Below are 15,007 nucleotides of genomic sequence, written 5' to 3'. Positions count from 1 at the left end.
GAATTTCAGGTGATTTTTAAAATACCATAACAAGGTATAAAATGTGTGTTTAATTCATACTAGTAAAAGGCCAGATTACAAAATTAGAGTTTTCAAAAACCTGTTATGCATGAATTAGCACTTTTTATTTATGCTCATTTGAATTTTTCAAGCAAAAATTTCTAGAGACTACTAGATGCTAGCCTGACCAAGAGTCAGTGGAGATTGCAACAAGACTGAGTTGCTGGAATCAGGTTGAATTCAGTTAAATTATTCCATTTTGGTTCACCTACCAATATAATGATCTCAAAAGCTGGCTTTAATAAGCTTTATATTCAGTAAATTATTTTAAAAGTCAAATTTGCATAAATATTTGATTTGCAAATTTTATTTTAAAAAAGTACTTGGAACCTTAAAAAAAACCTTAAAAAAATATGATGTCAGAATTTAAGACCTACTGTTATGAATGCTCTTAAAAATGGTACATCTGAAATTTAGGTACTGTGAGTGATTTAGAATTTTAATATAACAGGTGTGCTTTTTACCTGTTCTGTGCTGCTGTTCCACAATTACAAAGACATATTTTATTCTTTGATATTTTGCATGTGTTCCTTTTTGGCTCAGGAATAATTGCTGTGATTTTAGGAAGTTGCCAAGCCTGTTACAGGACCTTAGGAGAAGTAAAGTAAGATAAATTTATAAAAAGAAAAACCAATTTGGTAACCCTAACAGCTGGTTGCCTTTTGGTTTACAGGAAGACTTTCAATTTCTGTAAGACTGTTTTGAAGTCAGGGTTTTAGATGCTTACATTTGTAGTGAAAGGGGCATCATATATGCTTGCCCTTGTTTTGGGCTTGGGATGTCAGTAAGACTCCATATGTGATATCTGATCAACAAATACAGATGTCCCAAAGTGATATCTTTAGACTTTTCAGGAAAGCAATAATACTCTTAGACTGTGATGTGTTTTGGGATGGGATATTCTAGTAAAATTACCTGTGATTGTGAATTGCAGAGCAATAATTTTTACAAAGCCATATTTTGTGAGATATCTTGGGAATTATTTTAGAATGGTGAATGGAGGACTTTTTATATAACAGTGGCAGCCTATTTGTAGAATTATGGGACTGTGAGAGTATATTACGCTGTGATTGAATTTTAGTATTTTGTAACTGGGTATGTGATTTTACGTGCTTCATGTTTACAAAAAAATGCCAAGCTAAGCAAGGTCAAGTGGACTATTAAAAATATGTATATTTAAACCATTTTAATGTTTGGCTGCAATAAAACACAGAAGAATATCTTTGTCGTTCTAGTGTCATTATTTATTCCCAAATGTATTAAATATTAGCTATAGGGATAAATATTTGACTCAGCCACTGATTAATATTTTTTTAATTGTGAATTTGAATATTAAAAAATATACTTGAAAGTATTGTTTACAAGGGGCAAGTAGCAAGTAAAATAAATTAATTTTATTTCTGGCTGCTGTTATGTGAAGGAAATAGACAGTATGCTAAGGTCTGTGTCTTCTATAATTGTGTTGTGATTGTCTTTTTGGAGTATTGACATTCTGCAACCAGCTAGGCCTGAATTTTTTCCATGAAACATCATTTCTGTTTGTAACTTATAATGGATGAGATAGCATTTCTTAACAAACACAAATGTCTGGGAAAAGTGATATATCTGTTTTGCATACAGAATATTATGGTTATGGTCCATAGTTTAAACCAGAAATCTGATAAGGTCCATGCACTTCTGTGAAAGCAAAAATCTTCCTTGATCTTTTCAGTTTTCAGACACCTCCATAGCTTTAATGGTCTGGTATTGCTGAATAGTAGTTTAAGAAAAAGTCAGAAGATTACCTTTTCCTTAATATTTTCACATTGCTACCTAGCCACTTGTTATATGTCAGTGAATCTATGAAATCTTGGATTCAGTTCCTTTTTTTTTTGAAATCACAGGAAGAAATAGCAGTAAGCAAAGAGTAGAATACTAAAGTTGTATTTTAATACTGCCAATTTACTACAGTTTAAGTGACTTTATAACATTCTCTGTAATTGAAAAAGTACCATATCATTGCACTTCTTTCTAGGAAGTAAAGAAAATGGCTAAGATTTCATATAGTAAAGATACTGAAAAATGTGATGATTTAACCGAACATCATTTGTAATTTTACATGTTTCAAAAATTACATATCTGTAAATAAATTGTGTTGTGCATTTATAGTGTTGATTGAGATTCCTGTAAAATCTCCAAGGTCTGAAATACATTTTTAATTGTGACTTGGGTTGTTCTCATATGCAGTCAAACATTTAGTTGTAATATGAAAAATAAATTTATTCTTCCTGATAGAAACCTGCTTGGGAGTCCCTGGTGCCTTCGTTACATACTGGTAGCACTCCTAGCCTACAGAGATTAGCTAAAGCTGTTTTTTCAGTGATTTTCAGCTTTGAATTATTTTGCTGGATATGAAGACATTGCATAAAGGATGAGAGTGGTTTGAAAAGCTAACTTTTTTTTGTTTGTTTGCTTGAGCTACAGTTGGTTTAAGTTGATGAAAAAATAGTCTCAAGATTTATTATCATATCCCTGTCTTTGAGAGAGCACATTTTTAAGCCTTTGTCAAAAATAGCATGATTAAAACCTTTTGCACCATTGAAATATGCTAGGGATCAGTGTGGAAGGAACAAAGCAATATGTGCTGAATATGATGCTGAAGTGAATTCTTAGTGAAGTGTGAATTCTTAGCTTCAGAGCTAACAAGATCAAGTTGTGATGAATTTCAAAAGCAGCTACATAGGAGGAAAAGTGGGAGTATTTAAAGATCATTGGAGAGGCTTTGGTGAAGTCAATGGCAACTAATCTAGCAGAATACAGGTTGAAAATAGTCTGAGATTTTGGAGAACTGATTCTAGTGCATAAATAGCTATAGAGGGCTGTAGGTTATGTTGCATGAGTCTCAGGAATAAAGATATGTGAAGCCAGACGAGAAATGGGAGATGGGAGCAGGCTTTAGAGTGATGAGGTCATATACATTGTTCTTGCTGTAATGGCAGAGAAGTTGCAGAAGTAACATGAATGTCCAAGATTGGACAAGGTGTGGAAGCAGGTTCTCCAGTGACCTAGAATGAGGTAGAGAGAACAGGTCAGGTGAAAATCTCAAGTGTTGCCGATAAAGGAGAGGATATGTGGAAAATGGGTGGGTAACTAGCATGATGTGTCATGGTAATGGGAGGTGGTAAAAATAGAAATATGAGCATATGAACTGGTTTGTGTGAAAACTGTAAAACTAAACTATTATTTCTTATGGGGCTGCATTGTTGCTCTTTTTAAAATGTAGTGTTTTGGATGACATATAACGATTTTATTGATTGTATGATATGTGCCAAAAAATACTGAAGCCAGGGTTTTAGGAAGTACTGCACAATGCTTTCATTAATATACTGCTACAGTAATAATTGTTCCTAATATGTAATTGACCCTATAGATCTTTTGTCAAGTCTTACAATTTAATTGACAATCTAGATCTCATGATGTAATTGAAGAGGTGAATGACTTTCAGCATGACCATATTTATTTAATTTACCATATAATCAAGTTAATGCTCATTCTGTCTTGTACTGAATATAAATTAGAGTTATAGTGTCCATACATTCAGGAATAGCAGTTGTCAGCCTATAGTCAAGGGTGAAATTAGAGTGTTAAAAAATTTGCTTTCATGTGTGTGCATAATCCAGTTTCTTCACTAAAAAATGCCATGTTTTTCTGCATTTTAAAATGTCATATTCACACTATAATGCTTCTGAGCAGTCAGTTTAAAAAGCAGTAAAGACTGAGTATTCAGAGGTGTCTCTAAATTACTTGGAAATTAAAGAAAATGTTTTTTATATATGTAAGAATACCTCAAAATTAACCACTATATGTTAAAGAGGATAGTAACTAGCTAAAAAGGCAACAGACCTCCCTATTTAGTGTTCTTTAAGTTTATTAGGAGGAAATACTGGAAGCATATTGGAAAAAAAATGGAAATGGAAATGGAAACAGAATAACAGTATTAGAATTGTGAGGCAAGATGCTTTTTATGTTATAGAGTAGGGCAGGATCAAAAAGTGGCTTGGTGGGGGGGGAAGATCTTTCTGTATCCACCACCTTCATGAAATACACATACATGATTTTTGTCCAGGATTTAGTTTGTCTTTGCTACAGGCTGTCCTGATGCTTAGTTAACATCTACCTCTGCAGTCAGATGTTTGCAAAACATGTTACATTGTTTTAAAAGTTGAAAAAAGACAAAAGCTTCCAAGTGGCCAAGTCACTTCTAAAAATGAGACTTAAGTACCTGATTGATTTTGTTTTTCACATTTTAACCAAATGTATTGTGTATTAAGTTCGTGTTTCCAGTATCTTTTAATTAGTAAACAGATTTTGTTTCTTGCAAAATAGCTTGCATTGTAAGTGTATATCAACAAAATCTATTAAATATCTAGAGGAGAAATTCTGTGAAATGTTTTGTGATGGAAGCAATATTGTCATATTTGAAGCATCTGCAGGGAAAGACCTTTTAGGTAACTATATAGTTCAGAAAATGATCTATGGTTATTTTAAAAAAGAAAAATGAAACAAAAAATTCCTGTTGACTCAATTATGTTTTGAGTATAAATTGTAAATTTCTTGTATCTCTTTCCTATCATAAAATGTTAGCATAAATTTATTTCAATGCAATTATATTTTTAATGTTCTAGGGAAAAGTGAAAAAGAAACTGAACAAGACAAAACAGAAAAAGGTAAGTCTGAAAGTAACATTCTGTTCTGAATTCAAAGCCATGCTTTCTGGGAGGATTGATTTAAATCACACTAAAGACTAGTGAAGCTTTGCTTCAGTACATCTCATGTAGATAAACTGGAGTTGAATAAACATCCAGAGAGCATGTACTTTTATAGGTGAACGCTTGATTTTTTCCAAGGCAGTTGGCACCAAAGTATGCCAATCAATCTTACCTGGTTGCAGAATGGAATGATAGAATTGTTTAGCTTGGAAAAGACCTTTAAAGTCATTGAGTCCAACTCATAACCTAACACTGAACCATGTCCCTAAGTAACACATCTTTAAAATGCCACCAGGACAGCCTGGCAACCTTTCCGGTGAAAAAATTTTTCCTCATGTCCACTCTAAACCTATCCAGGAGCAACTTGAGGCCATGGCCTCTTGTTCTGTCCCTTGTTACCTGTGGAAAGAGACCAACCTCCACCTCACTATACGCACTCCAATCTCCTTTCAGGATGCTGTAGAGAGTAATAAGGTCCTTCCTGAGCCTTCTTTTCTCCAGGTTAAACACCCCTAAACACTCCCAGCTGCCTCATCAGATTTGTGCTCCGGACCTTTCACCAGCTCCGTTGCCCTTCTCTAGACATATGCCAGGACCTCAATGTCTTTCTTGTAGAGAGGGGCTCAAAACTGACCCCAGGATTTGGGTGCAACCTCACCAGTGCTGAGTAGAGGGGGACGATCACTGTCCTGCTCCTGCTGGCCACACTAATGCTGATACAGGCCAGGATGCCATTGGCCTTCTTGGCCACCTGGGAACAGGCTGACTCATCAGCTGCTGTAGACCATTGCCCCTGGCTGCTTTTCTGAAGGGCAGCTTTCCAGCCACTCTGCCCCAAGCCCGTAGCATTGCACTGAGTCATGGGATGGTTGTGACGACTCCTGCAGTTTCAGGCCTAGAATGTTCAGTGTCATACTCCTAGATTAGTATTCTGGAGGTCAGAGTTCCACGAAGCCCTTTGTAGCTCTGAGGGCCAAGAGGCAATGTGAGCTACCTGGCCCCTGGGGCTGGGGTCAGCACTGTCAGCTGTGCTAAGTGTGAAGAGACAAGTGACATTGTCATGGTTTGACACTGGCACAATGCCAGTGCCCCCATGAGAATACCCTCTCCCTGGTTTCTGCTGTGAGATGTGACCAGGAGTAAGCAAAGCAGGCTCCCACTTAGGGAAAAAAAATTTATTAACTAAACTACAAGGGAAAGGAAAACAAAAAGAAACACACAAGAAAAATGAAAACTTCACAAATACATCTCCTCCTCCTCCCCACCAAATTCCCAATACAATACATCCCCCAAATCTTCGACTCTCGGTCTGTCACCACCCTTCAGAATACTCAATCCTCAGTTCATCAAGAGGAGGAGGAGTCCTTCTTGTGCCAATGGTGACCTCTCCCTTTCATGTCCAGTGCTCTCACCACTGAACATGGACCAGAGCTGCTTCTAGGGTCGACTTTTAAGGATGCTTCGTCCCACTCCAAAAAGGCACAGTCTCAACTTTGGGACACCTGTCCCCCCCATATTTTTCACCCCCTGGGGCCGAGGGGCACCAACACTGAACCCTCTTGGTTCTGTGGCCATTGCCTCCCCCTAGATGCAGTCTCTGTATCACAAGGAACACAGTTCTGTCCATGGCTGTACTATTCTTCCAACATCTCTCACTTGCCCAGACCTCCCTCACACTTGCCCATTTCCTTCTTCATCTTCCACTCTATCTCTCTTCTAGGAGAGGTCAATGTTCTGTAAAGTTCTCATTCTCCGAAAAGGGGTTAAGAGCTCCTACAAGTGGCTGGCTGCACACCCCCCCCCCTTCTTCTCCGTCCCAGCCGTGCTGCTGGCACAGGCCCATGTTTATCCAGTTTCAAGCTACAGTCCCAGGCAGCTCTCTCTCTCTCTCTCTCTCTTTCTCTCTCTCTCTCTCTCCCTCTCTCTCTCTCTCTCTCTCTCTCTCTCTCTCTCTCTGTCTCCCAGGGGGGGCTGCCCGATGGCTCCTGGTGTCTCTCTCTCTCTTCCACCCTTCCACCCCGGGGCTCAGGCCTACCTCTCCCGGCCACATGGCTTTTCCCCTCCCCCTGCCCAGCTAGCAGCTGGGCCGGGGCAGAGACCCGAACTCTTTCCCGCCGGAAACCCAAGAGGACCCTCCCAGGGGAGAGCTCTGCTTTTAACCCCGTGTTCTCAGAGGCATGTCCAATGTCCCAATGGCCACATTAGGTGCCAATATTAAAATCTGAGCACCAATTGGCCTGACCACAGCATCCCAGAAAACATATTTCCTGTCAAACCACCACAGACATGCAAATCAGTCCTTGTTGAGACCATGATTGCATAGCCTGTCTTAGGTTAGGTAGGAAGGTGCAGAGACAGATTAGATGGAAAAGAAGTGAGGTTTTGCTGAAGAGCACTGTGAATCTGCTCTCCCTGCAGTGACATTTGTTCTGGCCCCATGCATTCCGTGTCACTGCACAAAGCGTGCAAAACCTCCTTCACTGGGATCATGGCTGGTTGCTGGCAATGCCCAGAAACCTCAGGGCCTGTGCCAAAGGATTCAGTAGCTCTACTCCTTTTTCATTCTGTTTCCATTTTCTTTTTGGCTGTTATTTTATATTTGAATATTTAGAAATGCTGCTTTTCCAATATTTTAATATGGTTTATTTGGTTTGGATTTGTATATTTGTAGTTTAAACATAAGTTTCTAGGACTGGCAAACTTCAGACATTTAAGTATTTTAAATATGTCACATGTAAGCGTAACATATAAAAAGTAAAAAAACCAACCAAAACAACTTGGAAAGCTTGGCAATTATGCCTACACTTCCATTTATTGGCAGGGAGTATCTTACTGCAATGGATTTACCTACTTGACTGTAGGAAAAAAATCACCATTATGTGCTGCTTTTACTGACCTATTAGAAAAGTACAATAAAATCATGTACAAGAGCCATCCAGTTTGGGAAAAAAGCAGTCATAGGTAAAAATTCCAGCTTGTGTAAGAAACATACTAGTATGCAACATTACTCATCAGAGCCTGTTGAGCCACTAAGAGCTTTACATTCTGAAAGTATGACAGAGTGGAGCAACTTCCCTTTTATACCCTAGGTGCTTTGTGGTTTTGTTTCTTTTTAAACATCAACTAAATAAATGTCACTGCAGATTACAGAATTTCTCTAAAGTAGGAAAAGGGATAGTTTTTTTTTCCAGGTTAAATTGCTGGAATTTTTCATCCTACCAGGAAAAACAATCCTGCATTTTAATGAACTTTGTTTATGGGTACACTGTTTGTATGATTTTCATACAAGCTGAATGTTGTTGAACTTTTTTGATAGTTTGAACTGTTTTAGTTTCCATTTTCAATAAAAGTGGTTAGGTATAGATGTCCTAGTCACAGGAAGTGGTATAAGGTTCTAGTCACTTTGTTAATTTTAAATTACCCTAATAAAATACAGCAATAAATTGATGAGAGATGGATTATAAAATATACTGTACTGTGACTGGTATATGTAGGAAACTTGGAAATCTAAGGAGTTGGGAATTTGAAACTTCATGTTTGGCTTGTGTTTAGGGTTTGGTTCTGATTCTGAGAGTACATTCTGATGTGCAAGTCTGCATTTGTTTTGTGGTATTTGAACATACATGCTCTGAAGAGCTTCTGTGCAGAAAGTATTTATAGCTTTGAGTAGCTCTTGCAACATAAATATTTTTTCCTGCTGCAGCCTTGATAGTACTTGGTTAGCAAAGTGTCCTCCTAATAATTATGTAAATTTTAGTATTCAACAGTAATTCATCAAGTTTATTAAAAGTCTTACTGAAAATTCTTTGATATTAACAGAACCCCTCTCTGGAAAGTTCTCTAAAGAAATAAAAATGAAAATAAACTTGTTTCTAACATACAGTTGCTTCAAAGTTTCTCTGTTATATTTAATGGAGGTGGATTCTTCATCTTCTCCATAAGAATGTAATTAGACTTTAAACAAGTAATTGAAATACAATGGGTATTCCAGGTGAATATGAGAACTAATTCTTTAAAAGGTTTCACAGGTAGTACAATGCAGGACATATGTGCCACATCCATAAGTTGTCTTTCCATCTGAGGTGGTGTTAGTTGATTTGATCACACAGACTAAAAAAAAATTAACTAAGAAGCCTAATTTTTCAGATTTGATTTATATTGGACATATATTAAATATTTATATTGGTGAACAGATATAAAAAAATGAAAAAATCATTTTCAGCTATGGACATGTTTGTTTCATATAGTGAACTTCAGCATAGGTGCTATTATTATATGTAATAATTTTTCCATTTCAAAACTGACAAAGCATGACAGTAGAAAGGAATGGTGTTTGGTTGGAACACTCAGTTGCATTGCATTTGGAACAGAAGTACATTAAAAGTACATTAAGCCAGGCTTAGGACAATATCGTTCCACACGTGGCCCTGCCCCTTGGTGTCATTTTGATAACAGGTCAGTATTCACCACTGTTCACTCTAGGCTTTTACCTTTGAAGATATGTAGGATTCCACTGTGATACCAGTAGAGGTCTAATCTGGGGAGATTAAAGCACTGCTCTTCTGACTAAATGTAGGGCTTTGCTGCAGGGGTTTGCCCTAAATTCCATTGGGAACAGAGCTCTGTTGTCTGGAGAAAGAGCTTACACAGTTAGGTCACCTCCAGCATTGTCTCCTGGAGTTAGGTGGGCTGAGTTCCACCCTTTCGAGCCCTGCTAATAACAGTATACATATTACCTATTGATTTGCAAATTTGATACAATTAAATATTTGTGAGCTGTGTGCAGAATGACCAACGCAGAAGTGTAGTTGTCAAAGTCCAAAACTGCTGCATAATGCCATTCTGAGCTAAATATACAGGACATTAGAATGTTAGAGTGTATTTTTAATAGAAAGTCAATGCAGAAATTTCTTTCTGGTTTTGTCAGAGGATTGCTTAAGTCTAGCCTTTGAGTGAATCCAAAAGTCTTAATGGTGAAAGAGAGGTGAATGATGGAAATACATGCCAAAACCAAAATTATTATTCTGCTTTTGTTTCTTATGATCAACATCTAACCAACCAACCAACAATAATTTCATACAGAAAGCCCTGTAGAATACTTTTTACTGCAAGGGAAATTGTTCTGGAATAACTGCAGTTTAAGATTTATTATAGTAATTAGATTCCAGCTTTATTAGTCTCTAAAATGCCTCAGTTTTTATTGTCTGATTACTTCCCCAGATAAGTTGATTATAGTGGTTTTGCCTGTTCTACCAATAGAGTTTAGAAAGATCTTTTAATTATTCTAGTGCTCCTGGCTTTAAATTGTGTAGCTGCAGTTTACTTGGTTTTATACCTTCTAAGTTATCATTTCTAGAAGCCCATATAACAAGTAGATAACTTACACTCTCTGTATCTCACCTAATGAGCTTCCCAAACAACAGGACAATGACAGGAGTTTTTCATCATCATCAAATTCTCATTCAAGTGTCCAGTGAGATGCAGCACAATTTCCAAAACTAATTTGGGTAATGATATGGGGCTGGTATCAGGAGGGAGGACAATTACTTGAGAAAATTTTGAATTCCAAGTAAAAGTCTACTAATATATATATATGTTCTTCAGAACATAATTGAAACTTTGAACTGGGAAGGTGTAGGGTTGATAGTGGGTGGCAAAGGGAATTAGTAAAACAGAAGGTCACGAAATTAGTTGGAAAACAACTACAGACCATCATCATCAGTATCTACTTGTCATTGACCCACACTCAGAAGTTGCTATTCACAAGTTGCCAAGAGCATTATTATTGAATTTGTATCCCAGCAGGGATGGGAGGACGTTTGGAAAACAAAGCCTATGACCCCCTCTAGAAATTGCTTCCTTAGTTTTTCAAAGTTTAAGACAGAGAACTGACAGGAGGATCCTTTGCTGCAAGTGACTGATGAGACTGTATCATATGAAGGGGTTTTTATTTCAGATTAGCTTTAGAGATGGCATAACATAAGGAGACATAACTATATAGTTATAGTCTCTACAATTAAATAATTATAACGTCTATTAAAACTTAATTTAAGACTCAAATCATAAAATTATAGAACAGTTTGGGTTGGAAAGGACCTTTAAAAGGCCATTTTGTCCAACCCCTGTATTGAGGTCATTCAATTTTCTGGCTAGCAGTAAGCACAACATACAGTCTGTGGAGTAGGATTGTTCCAGTGTATTTTTCAAATCAGTAACTGAGGACCATGTGTCCTCAAGGTGGCTGTAAAGACCAGCCTTTATCTTGAATCACTTATATCTAACAGAGTAATTAAAACTGGAGTCCTAACTCCTCTCTGTTTTGCATGTGAGTAATAGCAGATGTAATATCAAGGAAGCCACCAGGAATGCTCCCTTAACATCACAGTGACAATGTGAATGAATCAATAAGTGAATAAAAAAATCTAATTACAAGAACCAAACCACATTTATGAGGTGGTTTGTTAGATAGAGAATAGTGTCTTTCCATCCTCAGGTTTTCTCCCCCAAGTCCACAGAGGGATTGTAATGTTATTGTCTCACCATTTCTGAGGACCTAGAAATTTCATTAAAGACAAGATTAACAAGAAATACTTATGCTAATATGTAATATGGACTCTCACAGAGCAGGCCTCTCTCAATTGACTGTAAATCTCACAGCATTAGTTTCCAAAGACTGAAGCAAGACTCTTTATCCTGTGTGGAAGGCAACCTTTCCCCCAAAACCCCAGGTCAGACCAGCCAGGCTGTCACTCATTGCTCTCAGTGAACAGACCAGGTTCAAAATGTCAGCTTCAGCACTGGAGGTAAGCCTGCCCCCAGCCACACCAATATTCTTAGGCTCTGAATATAAGAAAGGGAGCAGAAAGCCTAGGAAGGGAATCATTAGTACTGAGAGCAAGAGGGAGGAGGAGAAAAGGGCAGCAAATGGAAAACTGCCTAAGGTGGTCCTAGTTGTGATTTCCTCCTGGTCATGGTTGCACATCATCTAACAAGCTCTCTGTTTGAGGTGTCCTTCCTGGCATGTCCATTGGGACAGAATAAAATCATAGAATTGTGGAATATCTGCTCCAAATATTTTACAAAGCACAAGAGTGAGAGATGATTTGTATTAAGTGTATGGAAGTGCATACTGGTTTTTAGATACAAACACTACTTGTTCTGGAAGTGTTAATAGCAGCATGATGTTATCTCCTACTCACTTTGCTCAGGAAGAAAACTGTACATGCATCCTTTGATCAGACGCTCAGAGTATGGCAGCAAGGACAAAACAATTCATGCTATGTGTTGTGGTAAAGATACCCTATCTTTTAAATTATCTTATCAGGAAACAACAATTTGAAGCCTTTACAGTGTAGAAAATACCTTCACACACTTAAATTTGCTATCTGTTAAAATGCCAGGTGTGTGGCGTCTCTCTAGGGTAAAAGATGTGTGTTAATTGTGAAAGCATCATGATAGCATGATAGCATTCAATATTTTTTGTCCAGTAACATTAGACATTTTGTCTAATGTTAACTGTTTTGATGTACCAGACTGATATCTTATCAGGCAGGTTATCAGTGTTTTCTCTCTTAGGAGAATGAGATTTTCCTTAGCCTGGATGATGGTGTTATATTTCAGATGAAAAGATGAAATGGAGAGATTTCACACACACAGCCATTCCCACTTCTCTGGAAGCTAGAGAGGATTCATTTGCTTCATTATAGAAGTGGTATTATTAGTTATTTGTGACATTTCTGAGTTTTTTCTCTATTGCTTTGGACTTAGGGTCATATGTAATCAATTTTTTTATCATGTACTAGTTATCTCTTTTTGTTTTCCTTGTTTCTATGTAACTGCCTTAACATAATTGTCTACATGGTGTTTTATACCAATTTCCAACCTTGGGTTCTGCTCAGTTACACAAGAATTTGCAGACATTTGATCATGTGAGGACATTTGTCTAGAAATTCTAGAAAGTTTTAATTCCTTTATTATTATATCTTTAGCAGCTTTTCACATTAAAAGTTATCAAGTATCAAGAAATGTAATTTTGTGTATAAATCAACAGTTTGCAAAATTGTTTTTCTGATGCTGTTTAGATGATTTCTTAAGGTAAAAAGATCTGCTTCAAATGAAGATTTACAGAACTTGATTTTTTGAATGTTATTAGTATTTTCTTTTTTACAGAAAAAGCTAATAAGAGCAGTGGGAATTGAGATTGCTTTCTATCACAAGACAGTGTTTTTAATCACTTATGGCTTTTCTGGAATTATAGCACTGAGGTGAAATTTTGCATTGGGAAAATTTTTGGAGCTTCAATATTCATTGCTGGCATTGAGCTAGGAGGAATCTCAGCTACTGAGATGACTGGCACAGTGAGCTCCTGTGAGGGTTTCTTTGGTTGTCAAATGAGGGAGTGAAAGTTACTTGTGTAGGTACAGTGTTGGCACTAAAGCACATTGACTTATAATAATACATTACAAAAATTGTAAAACATATGACTAAGTGGGACCCTAAAGCTTACTTTGTCTCTTTGGTTGACTGAAGGCCTTATTAACTGTGTGCATTGTTCTTGGCAGATGCTTACACATCTTGTTAATTCAAATAAACAGAATTTTCAGTAATTAGAGTTCCACAATTGCCCTCAGCAACCTGTTCTACTGTGCTTGCTCAGAGATAGTAGCTCCAGATGTTCAAGCCAAATTTTCTGTTATAGCCATTTTAAGCCTTCTCTTCCTTATCCTAACTATGATGATACAGAAAATAAATTATTCTTTTCATTTCTGTAGCCGTGTTTTACAGAGTAGTGTGTACCTGTCTTCTCATGGCAAACTCTTTATTACTGCCTTTTTACGCTTTGTTTCTATTGTCGCTCCCCTCCCCACTCAGTTAAAGGCAAAATATTTTGAAACCAGTCTTCAAGTGTGATTCAATTCTGTTTATTACTTTGTTTACTTTTCCTTAATTTTGATGTGATTCTCTTGTGGTCTGAAGAGTATCCAGCAGTGTGTTCATTATTATTCAGAAGGAATTTCTCTGTCCCTTGTAGAAAGTAAGACTGTCACTGCTTTTGGTGATGACAAGGTGCTTTTCAACATAAAACCAAAATATGCCTGGTATTTTAGTTTTCATTTATCAAAACAGTTATATGGAATATTTTATCAAATTTCATTGGATTATATATACAGTTTACTGTACATTTAATGTAATACATTGTAATACATTGCTACTTCTATTTTTTTTTTATTCTGTATCCTGTTAAATGAGATATGAGATTGCTTGTCATCACTGGTACTTGTTTGTCTTGTCTCCAGCAAAAGAACTAACATAGAGTTTCTTGTGAGACTTCAGTTTCCACTGAACTGTTTCCTGAATCCTATGACAGCAGTCGTAGGATTCAGGATCCTATGACAGCAGTCCTAGATAGAATGCCTATTCTCCAAGGCTATTATTGAAAATCCTCAGTAGTATTCTTGAAACTCCAGGATTATTACCATTAGGTAAAAGGATTATTACCATTTTAATGCTCAACCTGATTTGGACCACAAACCGACCAAGCAGTTGTGTGATCATGCATGACTTCAGTGTCATGGTGAAATTTGTCATTGAAGAAAAATTACATATATATTCCTCTGAAAACAGATAAGTTAAATTCTTTGTATCATTGAATTTAATATATTGGGTCACATCTGCTAAAGGATTATTGCACTGGAAGGAGGTGATGGATAATTTATTAAAATACCCCTGCAGGGAGATAGCAGGCTATCTGCTTAATATAGAGGAATGCTTGATGGTTACACTGAAAGCTCCCTGGTGAATCCTTTAACATAGAATAGAATGGGGGATGAAAATGATTGCTCGTTATATAATGTTTACTGTGTTATATTGGTGCCTAGCAGATGAATAATATTTATGTTAACAACTCCTTTCCAGCTTTTTATATTGATCTCCTGCTGGTCTAGGGCTGATATATAATTGTACGGAAAATAGGAAGATAGTACTTTTTTTTGTAATGGAGGGTGGTAAATAGGTTCTTCCAACATATCACCCAAGTTGGATATGAAAAGGAAGATATTGTATATTTGTGCCACAGACTTGTAAGATTTTAATTTACTTTTTTAATTTACTTTTTTTTTCTGAGCTCTTTCTCATGTCCTTGTAAACTTAAATGAAGTGTAGAGAGTGTCCCACAGGCAGTGGGAGTTTCCTGGTGGGTG

General features: G+C 36.9%; 1 protein-coding gene across 7 annotated transcripts in view; it reads left to right on the top strand.

Moving 5' to 3' along the window:
* Window positions 1-15,007, top strand: part of ASPH (aspartate beta-hydroxylase) — a 114,526-nt gene that overhangs the window by 59,030 nt on the left and 40,489 nt on the right. For all 7 annotated transcript variants that reach the window (XM_077185950.1, XM_054635601.2, XM_077185947.1 and 4 more), the window contains one exon: window positions 4,725-4,766. In XM_077185950.1, the coding sequence (XP_077042065.1) occupies window positions 4,725-4,766 (42 nt within the window). The remainder of the gene's footprint in view (window positions 1-4,724; window positions 4,767-15,007) is intronic.

The sequence above is a fragment of the Agelaius phoeniceus genome, chromosome 1 (assembly GCF_051311805.1).
Source record: "Agelaius phoeniceus isolate bAgePho1 chromosome 1, bAgePho1.hap1, whole genome shotgun sequence".
Classification (NCBI taxonomy): domain Eukaryota; kingdom Metazoa; phylum Chordata; class Aves; order Passeriformes; family Icteridae; genus Agelaius; species Agelaius phoeniceus.
This window is presented reverse-complemented; position numbering and strand designations above follow the sequence as displayed.